Source organism: Brachycentrus maculatus, unplaced genomic scaffold (assembly GCF_059751285.1).
Source record: "Brachycentrus maculatus isolate JH-2025_06_01 unplaced genomic scaffold, ASM5975128v1 h1tg000305l, whole genome shotgun sequence".
NCBI classification, from domain to species: Eukaryota; Metazoa; Arthropoda; class Insecta; order Trichoptera; family Brachycentridae; genus Brachycentrus; species Brachycentrus maculatus.
This window is the reverse complement of record NW_028281055.1, coordinates 109,630-131,053: the sequence shown is the minus strand read 5'-3', so window position 1 is coordinate 131,053 and position 21,424 is coordinate 109,630. Positions and strand designations below refer to the sequence as shown.

At 33.0% G+C, this 21,424-nt stretch overlaps 1 protein-coding gene across 1 annotated transcript in view; it reads left to right on the top strand.

Moving 5' to 3' along the window:
* Positions 1-2,462: 2,462 nt before the first annotated feature.
* stumps (DBB domain-containing protein stumps) overlaps positions 2,463-21,424 on the top strand; it is a 54,174-nt gene continuing 35,212 nt past the window's right edge. Inside the window, exons 1-3 of the mRNA XM_088267755.1 lie at positions 2,463-3,020; positions 18,636-19,270; positions 19,872-20,094. Of these exons, the coding sequence (XP_088123881.1) occupies positions 3,011-3,020; positions 18,636-19,270; positions 19,872-20,094 (868 nt within the window). The 5' untranslated portion in view covers positions 2,463-3,010. The remainder of the gene's footprint in view (positions 3,021-18,635; positions 19,271-19,871; positions 20,095-21,424) is intronic.

Genomic DNA, 21,424 nt, shown 5'->3' with positions numbered 1-21,424 from the left:
AATATTTAGTAAATTTTAAAAAAATAATTAAACAATACCTTTTCTTCAAAATGCAAAAACAACACATTCTGCCCTGTAGCGGGTAAATATTAAGTTAAAAATATGCCGCTTTTGCAGGGATATAGTACATTTTCTGAGCATTCTGAAAACATGCACAACTGAAAATTGACGATTTTTGATTTATGACGTTCTTGAAAGGAGTGAGCGATATGTGTTTATGTGGTTTCATAAAAGTTACTTTTATTTTTACGATGACACACTAGCATCATCATTGATATTCCAACATAAATTTTACTAAAATATACGTTGATTCGAGGTTGGCAATAAAATTACGAACCTTGTATTGTGAAATGGGGTTTAATATTTTATTATTTTATTTTATAAATTATATGTACAAACTCAAAATGGGTTTAAGGAAAGGGACAACCTAATCGTTTTTAATTACCAAAATATTTAAGTTATGAACACAAGTATTTTTTGAATCCTTATAAAAAGTAAGATATTAATTATTCGTAATAAAATAATATAAAGTTTTAATAAAATCATAAATAAATGTTTGTTTTCGCGTTTATGTGTGTATTTTTTTTAAGCCTTTTCTGGTTTTTGGCTCTAACAAACATAACACATTTTAATAATAAAAAAGAAAATATATGTAAGAAGAGATAGAGACAGGAGAAAAAACAATGACAATAATTTTTAACTTAAATATTTTTAACTTAATATCCACCCACTACAGAGCAGAAAGTGTTGTTTTTGCATTTTGAAGAAAAGTCATTTTTTTATTATTTTTTAAATAACCTAAATATTTTTCTAATGGAGAAAAAACATTCAGGTTTTACCTAAAAAAATCGGTTGCACAGTAACAAGTTCGATAAGTGGCTTGATATTTATTTTTAATACATTTTATAATATTCTTAAACTTTAGAAATGATATCCTGAAAAATCTTTTTTTTTATACATGACGTTGTTGAAAGGAGTGACCGATATAATAAATTACACGTTTAATAACACAAATTACATTTTCCCCAAACATTTTATTCGTAGTTTTTTATTCGACAAAACGGATTCAGCTGTCTATTGTGACGATGTTAGCCTGCCAAATAAAAGTAGAAATACAAATTCTAAAATTATTATTCCACGAGATATGACTAAAAGTTTTTTCAATGTATACATGAAATGTTATGGAATCTGGAAATGAGTGTATTACTCTCTATTCAAATTGCTTTCATATACATAAAGAAACATTGTCCTACCTTTACTTTTCATCGGGATAGATGTAAAAACTAAAATAATTTTAGTCATAAAAATACAATTTTTATGGATATATATATATATATATATATATATATATATATATATATATATATATATATATATATATATATATATATATATATATATATATATATATATATATATATATATATATATCCAACTTAATAAAAAGTCAGTTGTGTCCTAATAATTATGTACATCTTACTCTTACATCCAAAAATTTTCACATCGCTTACTCATAACCAACCATCATGTTAATACTGCTTCACTCTGTGTTACCTTGTGTACCAAATACAAGTCCCTCTCCTTCTTTAAGCAGATAGTACTTAGGGCACTGCATCAAATAGACACGATGATCATTAATTGTTTTATATGAAGGTAATCCGTACTGCTCTCCAGTGTTTTAGATATGAAACTGATATATTTAATCCGCTTCCATAGTGTAGTGGTTAGCGCGCTAGGCTACCATGCTGGAGGTACCGGGTTCTATTCCCAAGAAGGTCAAAATAAATATTAGTGATTTTTTAGTCTAATATTTATTTAATATCATCCTGGACTGGTACCGGATGCTCAAGATTGATCACTTTTCCTTCGTGTATTTAATGATCAAGATAACACTGCTTCTACACAATGCAGTGCCCTATGCACCATTGGGTGCGGATAAGAGTTAGAAGAAGAAGACAAATGACGTATTTGAAAAAGCTCAGGATGAAGGACATTGTTGATTTATGAGAAAGGAAATGGAGGAAAAATAGAATAGCAACATTGGCTAGGGCACTCGGGGCTCCATACTTATACGTATAAACTTGCGTAAGTTGATTATACAAGCCACCGGAAATTTATACGAGTCTTAAATAGGTCAGTAAAAATATCTATAAAAGCGCATTTCATTATTTAAAAAATATTATATGTAAATGTTGCATGTAAAAAAATAATACGTAAGTATGTACATATTATATATACGATTATGTATACGCAACGTAGTAAGCTCATGTTTTTTGTTGTGCATTGACACGACAATGCCGAGGAACACATGTGCTGTCGGATGTCGGATGTCGGTGGGGGCTGCGGGCTTGGGGAAGCGCTGACGGCCGACGTCGGAGACACCTTTATCTCTCGGCCAGATTTATACAATCTGTATGGTAGGGAGCGGATGCCGCACGGCTACGCACCGCCCCGTGCACATCACAACACACATGTGTGATCACCGATCGCCTTGTCCCGTTCAGTAGCTTACGGCTCGCGCGACCTAACTCCACGGCGGAAAACACCTCCGCCCCCGCGCGGTACTTACTCGAAAACAAACTGCAATGCGCATTCGCGAACATACGCGCTAAATTCGAAATTCAAACATCTGAAATTTTCTTTCATGCGCCTTTTGTTTTAATTTTCTTATGCGGCCGATCGAGCGGGAACTTTGACGTTTGGCGCCTGCATTTTATCGATGTTTGTTTTTTTCACGCAGTTTAAATATTAAATTAAAAATAATACGTAGTTATGACGTCGAGATAAACATAAAGTTTCGTGTTTACACTATCCCATCAGTGTGTGAGTTGGCGCATCGACTTTTGTTTACAAACTACTGTGCCGCGAGGGTGTAGATTTTGAACACGTGCGAAGTGAAATAATAGCCGAGGGTATAAAAGGAGAATGGCGGAATAATAATACAGGCCCGTCACGTCGCTGGGACCGTCTTTGGGTACCGGAAGCATAAAGCTACGAGCCGGATACAGCCATGGCTATGGGTGAGAGATATCTTACAGAATATTAAATAAAGACTAGGATGTTTATCTAATATTTGATTAGGAAGTCCCTTATAATGTCCAATAACGCGCATGTCTGTTTCGTCATAAAAACTCTTATGATGTGCCATTGAACCTAGCTGGAAAATAAAAATATTTTCTGCCTAAACTGCATTTTTTTCCTAAATTACACATATTTTGATTATAAAATTATTTTATATAATTGAATCAAGTATTTGATATACTAGTTAATTGATAAAATAAAATAAGACGAGTTAAACAATAGTAAATACACAGCATCAAATGTTTATAAATATTATGAAGAAAGAAAACATCGAAGGATAGATTTTTTTGTACATGCCTTTGTTTCATTAAAAATATTTAAAAAATCAAATTTTCCGCAGTTAATGGTACAAAGCGAATCGAATTGGATTGTTGTAATGTCATCTTGAACATTATATGCGAACGATGTAACTTACGGTTCAGGTTTTAAAATGGCCTTCGTTTTGTTTAAGTTTAATCAAATCAGTATTTACCTGATAAGTATGTTTGACTTTCACGTATACCAGTGGTCAGCAACCTTTTGAAAGACTGGGTAAAATTTTTCAACTTTGAATTTTTCATTTGATAAGTGGTTAAAAATTCTTTACAGCTTAAATATCAACAAAAAATAAAATAAAATAAAATTTCAGATCCATAGAAGATGAAAAATGCGAGGTCTGTACTGATTGAACTGAGGCTACATTGGTGTTGAAAATATAAAGATGGGATCAGCTGTGAAACATTTTTTAAAAACCAGATCAATTAGCAATTAAAATCTGGTGTTGTCAAAAGTCTACGTAATCGGAGGGCATGTATGACTAGTTGTATAGATGTGAAAGAACCTAGGACCGTATGGCAGGGCAGACGAGTGTGGCGTTCCATCCTCTCTGACTACCATTTCAGGGAAACGGCTTGATGGCAGTAATTGTTAAAAATGAGCGGGCGCGAGAATGCAATGTACCACTTCTAGTCATCTTATGTGCCACATTTGGCGCATTCGCCACTTTTTGACCACCCCTGGTACAAAACAGTCCGGATTCTAATCACATTCATTGATTAAATTTAATTTTAATGATCTCGCATTAAAAAAAAAATTAACATCAGCTATGATCTTCGAGGTCTACAGGAAGGTACTATACTTAATAGAGTTTGCAATTGGCGGGAATCGAACCCGTGACACAAGTCTCGCTTTTGTAAAACTGGACCTTTGGGGAGACGTATAATGTGTATCGTGTGATGATCAATACTGCATCAAATAAATTAAATTCAGAAGAGATGAAAGATATGAGAGAGTTGTTATTAGTATGTTGGATAGAAAAGATATACTATGCATACACTCGCCAAACAATGGGATAAAACACAAGGTTACTGAGTTCTGCATATATGTTATGTAAACATTTACCTACTCCGAAACATCAACAAAATATTTTATTATCTCTATTTTTTTCTTCATAGACAATTTAATAATTTTGATGAAGTGTAATCATTTCACTAAACTTGCATTTAAAGATATTTCTCTTTATTAAATAGGATCACAACGTAGTATTATCACAGACATTTTATTTACTATAAAGTATTTACAAACATATTCTTATCAAATTATATCGCTTTTTTTTACCGTGAATCAAATTTTATTATCGTACTAATATTGAAAATCTATGAAAATCTTTATATATACATATGTATATATATATATATATATATATATATATATATATATATATATATATATATATATATATATATATATATATATATATATATATATATATATATATATATATATATATATATATATATATATATATATATATATATATATATATATATATATATATATATATATATATATATATATATATATATATATATATATATATATATATATATATATATATATATATATATATATATATATATATATATATTTATATATCTATATATATATATATATATATATATATATATATATATATATATATATATATATATATATATATATATATATATATATATATATATATATATATATATGAATATATATATTGAATATACACATACATATATGTACTATTTTATAATACACCATAATTCGTAAAATACTATCGATTTTACTATTTGTTTGTGTGTGTGTGTGTGTGTGTGTGTGTGTGTGTGTGTGTGTGTGTATGTGTGTGTGTGTGTGCGTAATGTGTATGGATATAAACAGATAAATTAGAATATTATTATTTTATATATTATTTTCAAATCTGTTATCAAAATATGTGACTTATTAAAATGTCATCCCAAACACAATTAATAATATGGGCAACTACATATTATTAACAGGGGTAAGAAAAATGCGTATTTTTTTAGTTAAATTATATTCGTATCGAAAATATACCGATTATAATAACTGTGCCAAAGCTCATATTTTACTTAATAAAGTGCATCGCACTTTATGAAACCGCAAACCGCAGATGCATGCACTCGAGTTCACGTAGTAAAATAACGGTGTAATTTCTATTAAGGAATCAAGGACACATAATTAAATACCGCAACACAAATACAATCATTTGCATTTAACTGTCCGGTTCATGAAAAAATTATGTGCTGTATTTTTTTTTACTAAAAAAAATTTAAAACGTGTGATATTCAGACACGCACAAGAAATGTAGTCGAATATTTTGTTCTTATTTCTCCTTTTTTTATTCACAGATAGATATTCAGATTAACGGGTATTTTGGCGTTATACATTAATGCAGTTAAAATTTGACCTAGGAATGAATTCCCATAAGGTGGGCTAGTCCTCGACCTCTGTATCCTTCCCTCATCCAGTTTAAATCATTATATCTACTAGTAAATTGCCGACACTAGAAATCCATGTGTCGGGTTTTGGTCCCGTGGTTAGTGTCACGGGCTCTTAAGTCAGAGTTTCTTGGTTCACTCTACCACAATTTGATACCTATTTCTAATTATGATCCGCTTAGGCTCACAGATATTGTGTGTAAATAATAAAAAACACCTAAATTTTCTCTTTAAAAAAAAACGTGTCAAAAAACCCAAAGCAAACATAACCGCCTTCGTTAAACGAGACGAAATATCCAATAGATATTTTTTATCTCTATCTACTTGAGAAATATTTCATTAATTGTCTCTGGTGTAGTTGCTTTTCTATCGTCGATTCAAGATTTTCGTCACTCGTCCCTCGATCATTGATTTGCCCTTTATCGATTCTTCACCAATATTCAATAAAAACAATATGTAATTTTGTTATCAATGTACACTGTACATTGACAGTCATCAAACAAAATAACAGATAACATCTAAAATCAGCTGACTTAAGATAACAGGTCATGGATGCGTTTGAAATAATTTTTTTAAGCTACGAAGTTAAGCTCGTTTTGAGAATTTAACTATTTGCAATTTTCAGCATGGATTGTTACTATTATCATTTTATAGATTATATATATATATATATATATATATATATATATATATATATATATATATATATATATATATATATATATATATATATATAACACCTATAGTTAATTATAGGTGTTATATAAGATGTACGTGTATGTTTCAATCGTCTCCTTCAATATCGTCTCAATGTCAACAACGCTAATCAGACCATCAAAGAATAGATATGAAGGTAATCAATATGCCACAAGTATACAGTTACCCAAACATGGCCAACTGTAAATGCATAAATGCATACATGGCCCAGACCATAATAATTCTAGAATTTGAATAATTTTGATTATTATACAATATAACACCAAAATCAACATGAACATGGTCCTGTGATTCGTGTCGCGGACAGAGTCTGAGTCTGTCCAGAACTTGATTTTTTTTAATAACAGGTCGCTCAGACCTATAAAAATACTTTTACTAGCTCAGACCTATAAGATCACAAATATTTCCGTCAAAAAAATAACTGTAGTCCTAACTAAACCTAAATAAAGTTTAAAAATGCATTCGTGTATTGAATCTTCCCTCGTAATTTATTTGCGGAACTAGATTCCAAATGAAGATATAATCCAAATTGAGAAAAATAATATATGCTATTATTTGGTCCACTGAAAATTAGCCCATAAACTCTCTTTATTTACGAATGATATATTTATAAAATTGATCCAAAAAATGTACAAAAATTAAATACAATATACTACTGTTAAATTCGGAGTAAATTATGTTACTTAGTATTTCTATTATCTGCGCATAGTTCGCGGATTTAATTAAAATAGAAAAACACGATTTTAAAACGGGTAAAATGCGAGTTTTTAAATAATTAAAAATACTTATTTCATGATAGATATTAAAGATTTTGCCGATGAAGAAAAATGAGGCAAGTATAAAAAAGGAGCTTAGACGAGAATAAAGAACTTGTTGTGTATACACGTTATGTAGATATAGGGTGGCCCAAAAAACACATTTTATCGTTTGGTCATAAAACTTGAGTATTTTTAGGTTTTACGCCCAAGTGCGGTGGAAGTAGGTACGAGTACTTCTCCCTTCAATGTATGTTTATAAATACCTACATACATGTAATGTAAATATGTACATACATCCATAAATGTATTGTACATACATAACAGAAGTATAATCGTTTTTTTTTCACCAATATCATACCCATAAATATTGGAATTTTCAGTGCACAAAAAAACTTTTTAACATTTGATTAAGTATTTGCTATTTTTCATCATATGAATGTTGTTCAACGATATAAACTGCGCAAATCCAACAGCAGTTTTTTATTGCACGTGATGGTGTTATGTACGAGTAATTAAAAGTCGTTAAAAACTTAATGCGTTTTTAATAATCCAATTGGAGCTTCAACATAAAATAGCAACAGTAATAATGGCTACGTAAAATTAGTTCTAAAATTAGTACACGATATCTCAAAGTTGCCTTGAAGAGGCCTTTCTGAAAACGCTTCCAAGACAGAATTACACTTCAAATTCAGCCATTTCCAAAACCTGTACTAATGGAAATAAAATAATTAATTTAATACATTCATTTTTCTTGGTTGTAAATAAACAGTTATTCTGGGGATTTAAAATAACTTCCTAAACATTTTAAAGTTTCAGTATATACAAAGTTTCAGTATATTCAGTAATTTCTTTTCAATTAAATAAAGTGTATGAAAAAAAAACTTGTAATTTGTTACAACAACGAATGTCAATATAAAAGGCGTTGCGCTTAGGGCACTGGGGTTGAATTAATTTGCAAAAGATTGAATTTGATGTACACAATAAAAATCACACAAAATTAAATAAAATGTATCTGAAAACAATATTCAATTTTCATTCAGGTACTTATTAGGTGTAATTCAGATGTCTTCTCTACCACTTTGAGAAACTCAGTTGACTTTTACGCAAGAGCCAATAAAAATTATTAATTATTCACTAATTACATTTGATAAATGCAAATATGTCAAAGAAGCAGTACAGGTACTTACTTTTATAACTGGACACACACGTCACGTGTGTTGAGAATATTATGTGTGCATCTATATATGGGGATGGGGCGGCCAATATGGAGTTAATATGTAGGTACCATAATAATAATATACGTACTATGACATTCTATATCCGTAGGCTTCTCTGCAAACGTTCATGTTGAACTGTAGCGCATGTACAAAAGTACACTACTGGCCAAAACTACAAGACCTTACCAAATAAAATGAGCAATTTATGGAAAAATAAAATAATTCATTTTTCGTCCTATACACAAGCCTTTAAAACATGAGAGTCATCCATTAATTGTGTGGGTAAACATTAAACTTGTTTAGATCCAGCCTCTATTTTTAGTATGAAGAATGGGCGTAAAACTCAAGTTTTTAAGCCTTTACACAAAAAAATTATTTTCAAGTAGGCTTGAGAGTGGTTTAATGATTTGGGGGTCACGTAAGCTTTAGTGCTCTCTTATATTGGAAAAAGTTCAAAATATGTTTTAACGTATCTCTACATGATGATACTATGCGCAATATTATTAAGCATGTTCCTGGTAATTATCCAAGACAGCATCAGCATAGATTGTTATATATAGGACTAACCTGACGATCGTTATGATTTTTGAAAGACCTTTAACTATGTTATTCAATGAAATTTTTAATTTCATCGCAATTTTTTTCTTCTCTTTTTTTCATGTTTTCCATAATAGTATAGAATATATGTATACATTGAATTTGAATGGTTGTATAGTACATATATGATTTTTATCTTCTTCTTCTTTGTCAGCCATATCTCCACTGCTGGATATAGGCCTCTTCTAATTTTTTCCATACACCTACGTTTGCGAATTTTCGATCCACTTACTACCCGCGACTGGGACAATGGCATAAATCCATATTTTCTGGGACCGGGCTATTCCTTTCTTTATATCCCATGGTCTCCACCGCAGAACTCTGGATGTCATCTGTCCATTTTTTTGTGAATAAGTTATATATTCTAAATAAATTGTGTTGAAAATTAAAATTAGACGCAAGTTTCATAGTCACCAATACACCAATACTAATTATTTGTAATAACCAAAAAAAAAAATGTTTCGTTACTTTTGGGCAGTAGTGTATTCAGGAGCCAATAACATAGAGGTCCGATATCCGGCTATGGTGTCAGGATGAGTGCGATGCCCATAGAGGGGTAGGGACTGGTGGCCGGTAGAGATAGATGAACCCTGCGCACTGCATGTGCACTGCACACGACACCCGTCCATTAAGGGTACCGTTGCCGACTATTGACGTCAGGAAATGATCCGGTAACCATGTGCTGTAATCCTATTGGGAAACGTGAACATGTAAGCAATATGCGTGTATATCTTCAATATTAACGGCGGAATGTAGGTAAATACGTAATATTATGTAGGGTAGAAATATTATTCTAACCCTTATCCGAACCCAATTGTGCATAGGGCACTGCATCCTATTGACGAGCGTAATCTTGATCGTTACTTTCATGAAGGCAAGGTGACACCTGCGCTTCAGTAATAACACATAATGACGTATTCGTAAAAATGTACAATGTAAATATTCTAATATTTTAACAGAATTAAAAAAAAAACCTTTTGGTTCCGGTTTATCCAGAAAAGGGTAGACATAAATTCAAATTGAGGATGACCGAACGTTATTTGAATTCCCAGAATTACTTTATTTTCTAAAAATATATTTTTGTGTTTAGATTTAACTTGAAAACCCATGGAATGTGTTTTTATGCTGGTTATTATATGGTTGCATTTTAAAAATTTACAATAAAAATTAAAAATTTAAAAAACTTAAAACTAATTTCCTTCTGGTTTAAATGCAAAAAAATAACTCAAGATTGAATTTGTTTTTTATTCTTTGTTTATTAAATTAAATTAATGTGCTACGATTTTAATATATTGTGTATTTCTTCTTCTTCACTTAATTGTATGGTTACATGATGTCTCTAGTAACCGAAGAAAAGTATAAAAGAATAAATATTTATATCAAATGCAACCAGCTGTAAGCGCTCATTTTTATTGGAGCTAGTGTAGACTATTTTTATTGTGCTCTCAATTCCTTAAACTTTTGATGTACGAGTATTATGCAAAACGGCTGAAAACTTTAAACAAACACACATATTTATATTGCAGTAATAAAACACAAAGATCGAGAAGAGAATAAAGGAAAATGATGAATGTTGAAATATTGTTTCGTAATAATGGCTTGCGGTAAACTTAAAAACTGGGTGTGAAATTAATGTAAAATTCCGTTCAGGTTTTTTATTTACATTTTTACAATACTTTTGTGATTACCGTTTCTATTATCTTCAATCATTTCCATTACTTTTCTGCGGCATAAAAAATGTGCATGTTATTTAAAATATGCTCTAATTTTATTTGTACATATTTATGTTGTCATTTGAGATTTTCGATTAGTCGAGTCAATTTCACGCGTCCGGTGAGTTCACCTTGTTCTAAAAATAGACTGACCGTCTAGGGTTAATGTTTTTCAGAAGAATCGTCTGAATCAGAAGAAATAACATACATACATAACATTTTGCATACCTGCTGCATAGTTTCAAAATAACTCATTCTTACAAATGGTTATTTAAACGAAAAAATATGTATTCCTAATCCCACGATACTTTCTTAAAATATGATACGATAATAATTGCTTTCGTTCGGCTGATATCAGACAAAGGCTATGAAAAACAAGAAGAATCACATACTTAAACCATTTTTGTTACCGAGAAGTACTAATGAAAAACACCCTCAAAGACAGAGGAGAAAGAGGAAAACCTGCTGGGAAATCACCCGCCAAACGGCAAGTGCATACCGGTGTTTCCCTTTTAAATCAATCCATTGTTTATCGGTCCATAACGTGCATAAAGTAACAATGTACAATGTACGGTGCATTCGTGTTTTTATACTTATAGCGACGAGCTACTTTTAGCGATGCAAAACGCAGTTGCCAACCGTCCACTACCACCTACTAAAATCAATAGCCCCATCATCTGTAGAAGCGTACTCAGTATACACGTAATAAATGTGTATTTGTACGTATTAACTTCGCAATGCAAAATGCATAGAAAATCTATTTACGGTCACTTGTATTACGACGATCTCATTACTACGATTCGACAATTTATTACTTTTATACAGTTTACATCATGGATAAATAATTAATAGTTATTAATAAATCTTTCTAATAAACCTTTTAAATACATATTTTCTTATTATTCTTCTTTTTAATGGATTTTTCACCATTCTTGAGTGTTCTAGCCAGTGTCGAGTTATTAAATTTTGAAAACCAAAATTATTTTAATTTAAAAAAATTCCACTAATAAAATGAATTATCTTGCGTATTATATGGAACAATCGTATACATCGGATTAATTCAAGGATCGGTTTAAAATGTATTTTTTTTAAATTGTGTATATTTACATACTTTGAGTCGATTTTTTATATACAATAATAGTAACCATTACTTTTGTCGTTATTGTTTGTATTGTTGTATTTCATTTGTTAATTTTTATTCACGTATCGTATGTCATTTATACAGGAAAAAATATTTAAGAATCGTAGGAAGGGGGCATCAAATTGTGTTGCTTTGGCACATCAAAACATCAATACTCCTTCAAATTATATTATGCTACAGGATAGTTATGTTCACATTATTCTTGTTGCATGTGTGTTCGTACTCCGTACAATATAGACGAGATTATGACGTAAATGGTTTCCACACTATTACACATTCCACATACCGACTTCATAAATATCATCTATTTGTGTGAATCCGATTTTCCATGCATTTTATTGGAGCGAATCATCACAAATTTCTAGCAAATATATATTATTTACAGTATATAGCTTTTCCAACAGACAAACAATGATAATTGTACATTGTTCATGATTTCCGTGGAAGAAGTATTAAAAGGGATCAGGAAAGGAATTGTTGAGAAGAGTATGGTTACAAAAACTGAATGGGTCGTGCTGTCTACGTGTTTTTAGTTGGCCTCAGTGTTTTTAGGTGACCGCGTGTATTATCGATGAGAAAAAGAAAGGTGTGTGGGTTTTTATTACTAATAAGATTTTGCTTTGAAAATGAGTTTGACAGAAAGCTTAGGATTCGAGAATATGGCGGGAAGCTTTCAATGTTTATAGTCGAAGAGTAGTTGCCGCTAACCCGAAAGCATTTTTTTAAATTTTAAAAACATAAGAGATACTATACTCTGATTAAAAAAAAATGTCATGTCAAAAGACATTTTTACCTAGGATTTCGTTAAAAACGAAAGTCATGTTTTTTACACGTCTTATGAAAGTTTTAACATGGTATGAATTCTAACAGTCATCACGGGCAAGAGCATTACCAAAGACATTTTATTCATTTTATTTGTAATACTGATTAAATATTAGAATAAGTCTCACAAAATCGTAGATTTTGTTAAATTTTTGTGCTTTATTTTCATCGTGTGGTGGTGTAGTAGTAGAAGGTACACGACTTGCTTATAGTGAGTCACGTGTACGTAAGTAACCGCTGAATACTTGAATGTTTACTAAATACAATATGAACGTGTGCAAATATTATGGTTTGTGCTAGACCCAGTTAATGCTAGAGGAATGCGGAAAGCTTTGTTTATTTGTGTGCAAGTGTAAGGCTTGCATTTTGATTTACGCCTTCAATAATATTATTAAACCACAACCTACCTATTGTACCTACCGGGGATATAATATACGCTTTAGTTATATATACATATATTTACATAGATTTTCTTTGTTAGAACCTGTATAACCAACTAACTAACCATCACGCCGCTTCGCCCTCAGGAGTAAGCACATAGAACGCCATACCACTCTGTATCCACATTCTTCGCTTCCTCCACATTCATGCATCTTCTCATATATACCCGTTGATTATTTCAACTTCTGACCCGGCCGCTTTCAAGTATTTGACATGCCTGATCGTGCCAAGTTTTCCTGTATATGATATGAATATATGAAAGTATTTATATCATATACGTTAAATTGTAAATACGAAATTGTACCCTGTTCAAGACTTGTACAAAACGCATAAAAAGCATCACTACATTTGTGCAGTATCCAGGTAGGTACTTGACACTAAAACCCGTAACTAGGTTATTGCATTTTCATTTTGAGGGAGGTGATCGATATAGCGGGATGCGACAGGGATAGGTTGGCCGGTAGGACGAGATTCAAAAGGCTGGATGGACAATAGACACCAGACATGCGGTGGACATCGACGTAATACACACGTTGACAAAAAAACAAATGTTTTACCCAAGGTGATAAATACTCGTATTCAGTAAAAAAAACGAAGAATTGCTAGTAAATTAGTAAATAAATAAGAGCTTGGGCGAGTTTAAAGTAATGATATGTCCTAAAAAATGTACCTACGTCGTGTTAATGTACTCTCTTCTTCATGTGTCCTGCTGGGTCCCCCCGACGTTGACGATCACTCGGGAGAAACCTTGTCTGTCCTGGGAAGCACGAAACAGTTCTTCCACACCTCTCATCCTGGTCCATTCTCGAATGTTTCGTAACCAGGAAAGCTGCCTTCTTCCACTTCCAATCCCTCTGCGACCCTCAATCTTCATTTTTATGACCAGTTGTAGGATGGCATACTTTTCACCTATCGTTATGTGACCAAAATACGAGGTTTTACGGAGCTTGAATGTACTAAAATAATATAATTTAACGCCTTGATTTTTTTTGAAATAGAACAGTGTTTTCACAAAGTTACCAATTAATGTGCGTTTTTATTGATAATAATTCTAGGTCGGATAGCTTATGGCCCCACATTTAAAGGGTAGTGATTATTTCAAATTGGTAATATTCATTGTGCGTGGCGTATGTTTAAAATGTTTATATTCAGCCTAAAAAATTATTTTTAAAATTAAACATTCGTATTAAATAAACTCACTCTGCAGGGAACAACCTTTTCATTCATATCTTACTACACGAGAGGTTGAACAATCCCAATGTTTGGGCGAAATTGACATGGGCATATTTTATTAGGCACAGATGTTTAAAGATAGATTGAAAAAAGACCATTATATACGGTTGTTTAAAAATAATATTCAGTTTGGAAATGGGAAAAAGACTTATGTTCTTATATTTTCCTGAAACATTAACAGTCGAATAACTTTTCCTGGAAGAAGGTAAGAAATGGTAAATATAATAATACGGCTTTTCTGCTTTTTCTCATTATTGACGGAGGTAAAGCTTATGCTTATAACGTAATATTTTTGGAAAATATGCTTTTCTCTGTATTTTTCCATTTGGCTTTTCCCATCCATTACTGTACCGGGTACCTGCCTCTCAAGATCTTAAATTCTGAGTGCTTTTACAAGAGCTTTTCTCTAATCCGAGTGAGCCCTTCTTACATATTATAGTATATACCTACACCGTAAATACATGCTATTTTCCGGAGAATTAAATTCGTTTATAAAATTAATTATTTTGTTCGCGATTCTGGCAACACCGATCGAATCTAAATTTAATTTTTGGATCATCGATCGCGCATTATATTTCATCGTACATAATATACCTACTTAATACCGAACGTAGCTTTCGTCACGGCAGCATTATAATCTCACATAATTATTACAAATAGGCAAGCGTGTATCATTATCATGTTTAACAAGAAGATCTCGATTTGCTCAATTAAGAGCTTTACTTTAGAATTTTAGAACAATATAGAAATAATGTTTTAAACCATTTAAACTTATCAAAATTACTTTAATTGACTTGGTCACATTTCGAAGTGTGTTAGCTTGATGTCTTTCAATCCAAGTTCCTTCACTTATGTCATCTATATCCTGTCAAATATATTTCGCTCTTATATTAATGACCAATTTAATATATCGCCATTTTCGTGAAAAATCACCTCTAGGCGCTGTACAATTTAGTATCATATTTTACAATTGTGTATTTTAAAATTGAATTTATCGGAGCATTTATATTTACATTCTGAACAAGAGAATGGTTTCTCATCAGCATTTGTTGACATGTGTCTCAAGTTCCCTTCCTTATTTTTAAAATTTATATTCACACTTAAACATGAAAAATGTTTCTCGCCAGCATGAGTTAAGTCTAAGCCTTCATATGATTATCCACCTATCCATTGACATGGTGGCCTTTGCACCATTGGGTGCTGAGAATGGTAACTACGAATCGATGTGTTAACTAACGCTACTTTTGTCGTTGAATAGTCATAAAGAGTAGGCGCGATACATATTTACTTTATGCAGATTGTCGGGAACTTGTAAGTCGAGATTGTATGAAACCTCTTGAAGTTTTTCGCTCACGACCCCCGACCTTTTTAAAGCCGAGAAGTTCTGTTTTTACAAACAGGACTCATCTGCCACTGGTTGTTTAAAAGACCCCCGCTCTCCAAACTTTGAATAATATATCGACAGGCAAATAAGACGATTCTTGATAGGTTATTATTGTAGGTAGACTAGATCCTGTTAGAACTCTAATACAAGTTATTTACAAAACAAACAGAATTTTATAACACTAATCTAAAAAATGCTATCCCCAGTACAGTAAATGATTAAATTATTTTGTTTATTGTAACATATACCATATTAATATTAGTAACATGCATCGTTACTTAATCTGCCTCTAACTTTGTAATTTATTTTGCATTTTTTGTTTGTTTTTGTTGCTATTGTGAAAATTTATAATTATTAGATATGAAAAAGGCATAATTTTCATTGGATAATTTCATTCATTCATTGTTGTTCAGAAAATAATTACAATTAAGTGTTTTTACTTGTAACAAAATATTTTTAGGTAGGTACCACACTTAGGTGCATCTCGAAATATGTTATTCTAAAGCAATGAAAAATACATATATTTTTTAATTTGAATTTTACTTGGTAAATACCACTATTTATTCAAATCTATTGTAACGCGTGTTTTGATGCATTCCGCATAAATTTTAAACACCGTATTGTGAAGCTTAATCTTTTAGAGTTGAGTCCTTGGGACGTTGAAGGATGAAGAGGGGGTAGGATGTGTTTATTAAATTTATTCATTTATTTAATCATTATTTTTTACTTTTTATCAGTGGGAACTAGGGAAAATGGGTAGATATTACCACAAAGCGACTGCCTAATCAATTCACGTGTGAATTAAACTGTGTGTAACTTAAGAACCTCTGGATGCAAGCGGGTTGAATATGTTTCCTATATTTAGCGTACGTATGTGTTGGTAGTCCTAGTAGTAGTGGTTGTCACCCTTCACCCCCTCCGCCCCGCACCCCTACCCGCACCCATACCACCCTGACCCGTGGCTGATTCCATTCTCAGAACACAGCCTCTTTATGAGAGAGCTTTAGGAATAGGTTCAAAGTAAATATTCTGATCATGAGCAATTTTAACCAAGCCTTATGTAGGTAGGTAGTACGTTTCACGGTTGGAAAGTTTTCAAATAGGGGTAAATAAAAAGGTGGGGGGTAATAAAAATGAGAAATAATAACGATAATAATTTAGGATAATTTATAACCTACCATTTTTATAAAATAGTACCTTAAGGTAGGTACCTCATAGTACCTTTCATAGTCCCCATTTACGTAGTAATTTTTTAGACATTTTGAAACGTAAAAATATAAAATTCTCCCCAGATACGCCCTTTTTCACATCCCGCACCATTTATATATTTTTTTACATTTTGCTTATTCCTGCTGAGAAACTCCCCTCTCTTCATCGATATCAAAATCAATTGTAACTCGCTTCGATAGGTAATCTTAATTAAATGTTAGTTTAATATGTAGGCACTTATATATCCCCCTAAATCTAAAATGCATACAAATATAGCAATGTTTTCATCAGTCGTAGAATCGTATGTAGAAACTTTCTCAGTTGAATTATGTATCCGTCTGAGAAGCAATTTAGATTTCAGCACCTTAATTATTTGAATAGAGACGGTGATAGGCTCAAATTATCCGTTTCCTGGGGTCGAGCGATCAGAACTACGACTCCAGACTGAGAGAGAAAGAATCAAATAATTATAGCGAAGTCTTTGTCGACTGATGTTTTATAGTAATGGAGTTGTCTAATAAATGGTTCGTTTTTCACGTGTATATACGTATTAAAATCTTTATCTGTTAAATTATAAATATTGAATGCAACATCCGTTCGTTATCCTAAACGCCAGAAGCGCCGAAGTTGTGTTTCGAAACAGGGTAAAGATCTTCAAACACATTTTACTTTACTGGTAAAGTTCAAAATATCGGCTTAATATAAACTCGACTGACGCATTTACGGGCTGTCGGTATTAGACACCAAATACCGACGCATTTTTCAAATATCTACATGAACGGGAGCTATGCGGAGTGGCCGAAGTTACTTTATAGTAAAAACGTTCGGTGATTCCAAATTTACGACTTACAATGAGCGCGCCTTGTTGATTTATGTCCTTATACGTACGTCTAGAAAAAAATGTGGTCGTAGATAAAACAATTCTCGCAATTGGGGACCTTATGTCGTGTTAGGAATATGAAACGCCGTAAAGTGGACCCTTAGGCCTAGCAGACCCACGGGTCAGATGACAGAGGACCACAATACTGTATTATAGTTGCGCCCCGAGTGACGAGCGGACGACAGTGCAGCGAGTGCACAGTGCCAGTGATGCAAGCTCGCCATGTATAGGTACATACTCCCGTTGAATCGGTACCAGACAACTGAATAGATTCGTCAATTAATCTTTGATGTGACCGATATGACTGCTTGCCTTCGCATTGACTCACGTCCAACGAGAAGAATACAGAGTACTTCATCTGCGGCGGTCACAATAGCGCCTCGGATCACCCATTTCATTGTTACCTTGTTTACCCTATTCATTGGTTGTATATTGTATTGTTATCAATCGCCTGCCACAAAAGTTACTGAAATGTGTAACAATAGCTTTTTTTTTTATATTTACACTAAATCAAACCTAAATATTATTACGTAAAATATAATCCATGCTGTGGTTACACTAGTATAATTCCCATTATACCATATTTTTTGTTGCGGGATAATATACTCGTATTATTCTTGTAAATATTATACGGGTGATTCAATCGAGCTTATACGTTTATTTTTTCTCTTGTTTCAGATAATCCATCATATTTCGCGATGCCGAAGAACGATTTGTACATCCAGCCCGATTCGAACCCGTTCAGGCACAGAGAAATTAAAATGGGCGCCAACAAGCTCGGCGACGGCTACATCAACGCAAACAATAATATCGTCAAACCGAGAACCTTGAGTTTGGGAGAACCTTCCAGTCTCCGGAGGAGAGACTCCCCCCTGAGCCCCAAGAGCCCGACGAGCAGCGCCTACCTCATCCCGAATGGGGGGATGCCTTCTCCTAGAGCCGATCCCAACAAGAGGAGTTTCAGATCGCTGCTGAGGTCACTGTCCGCGAATGCCGCCAGCTCTGGTGACGCTCAGTCCATCTTGCTCGGAGAGCCGAGGCCCGCGGACATAGCTCCCCCTAATCATTCAGACCCGTTCTCCATGAGGACCAGCCGGCGGTTCACGCACAGCAGAAACACCTCGCTGAGGTCTTGCGCAGAAATCAGGGGTCCGGAGATTCAGCAGGCCCCCCCGGTGAAGAGGAGAGGCCAGGAGTTCGGAGGCCAAGACGACGTCTTTCACACCATGACTCTTCCAGGATCCAGTCGCAGAAGACACTCTATAGGTGCTTATCTCTCGAGGGAAAGAAAAACATCAAAGACCGTATTAAAGGTATAATTTTTTTTATAAAAGTTTGCATTCTTTAAAAAAAAAAGTTGTGTTAACCTTAGACATGTTTAGACTTTAGTCGTATGTTTTGTGAATCAACAAACCGTACATTAAAAAAAACAGAAATATTATTACTAGCGAGTAAAATTCAATTACCTAACCTTTAAATTTGAAAACCTGTGGACATTGATCGCTTTTTGTAAATCCTAATTTTTAAAAGAAGGTTTCAACTTTTAATATTGGAAGTTCTAAGGATATTTTTGAATTTTCGAACATTTCATAGATCGTGCTTCTATTTATTTGAAGAAAAAAACTGTAAAATTTCAGAAGGGCAAGTTTGTATATAAAATACAAATAAAATAATGGAAATGGATACCGCTAATAAATTAAAAAGATTCGCATGCCAAAATTGATTTTTTAGTTGGTGAGAATCTTCTTTTTACTTTTTGATTTGTTGTGTTATAAATTAAAATAATTACTGATTAATTTTTTGTTAAGGAGTCCAAAGTCACACAAATCGATTATACCTAAATACTGTATTATTATTTTATACATTTATTCCTTAGAATTTTTAAAAAATATGTTTTGATTTCCATTCCCGCAGGTGACCTCAGTTCCAAGCGAAGTGCCTCGCGTGGAGGCCCCGCGCGTGGGCAGCCCCAGCGCGCTGGTCCGCGGGCCTCCCGGGGGGCCCCGCGCCCCCGTGACCACCACGCTGCACTGCCAGGAGCCGCTCTCGGAGCCCGACCTGCCGCGACCCCTGCCCTCGTCCTCGCCCTCCTCGGGAGGGCACCGCAAGAGGAAGCAAAGGAGTCAGAGCATCAAGGGTAAGCTAAACTCTTTAATATTTTTTATGTAGAAGTAATTATGTATTAAAAAAAACGAGTACCAGAGTAAACCCCTAAGGTCCAAATATGAATATGTATTTGATGTATTGCGATAGATCATAGATTCCCTAACTTATTTGACTCGATTTCAATACTTTTCATTGCCCACCTTTGGGAATCCGTATCTCTCTGTATTCACGATAATATTTATAACATTTTGAGTGTGACCACAAATTGTTAACAAACAAGTAGTGGTCTTTTTACATTTTTTTGACATCCCAACATGGACGAAGAAGAATCTAAAAATCTGGAAATCTGGGTAAAATACCCAGATGTTCTGTAAACTGCCTTACCAGCCTATGATAGATAAAAGATATCCCTGTAAATACAGAGACAAACTTCTGAACTTCTTCAGTTGAACTTGATGGTATCAAACGTTTTGTTCAATATCGCTAGTCTGTTTTTGGTGGGTTGGAAGATATTGCTTTTTGGCAATAAGCCCGCCAATGTACTTATTTATTTTCTGTACATGAAGTTTAAATAAAATAAAAACAAATAAAATAAACATCTGTGTTGAGATGGCAAAATTAAAAAAAGGAAGTGGAGAATTCCCAGATGTGTGCACAAGTATTTGGACACACTCAAAATGTGTGATACCAATAAAACAAAGTTGATATTAACATTTTATGAGATGGGTACGCCTGGTTTTGTACTATGAATATGTCAATATTTGGCTTTATTTTTATCACTCCAATCTTCCCATTCATCTATTCGTAGTTGATTTCTCGTTTTAGTAAAAATGTGTAGTAGGAATAAAATGGAAATAATTCTTAGAACGTAACTTTTGAATCCACGAGTGTTTTTTTCAATAATTACAAATTTAGTAAATATTTAAATATATAAAAAATGCGTACATTTTTAAATCTTCGAAATCATTACATCGAATTTTTTATTCGTGTTTTGGTTAGAATAGGGGTAAGCAACCTGCCACCTAACGACTGCATTCGGCCTGTTGGCTACTGTGATACGGCCTTTTTAATTTTGCCGATTAAAAATATCTTTAAATTTAAAAATTCAGCTTCCGTAAGTAAAAACCGTAAAGTAGTCGATGGATTGACTTTTTTTACAAACGCAGCCTTGTGTTGAATCAGCTAAATGAATATGGCTTTAAAAATTAAAAGGTTTCCCACCCCTGGGCTAGAACGTTCACCAAACAATAAAACTAAAGTTTGTGTCCCAGTCTGTGGTTTATTGTACCTACAGTAGATTTAGGGAATTGTATAGCCGGATACCACTTGATATTTATTTGTACATTCAAATATACGTATCC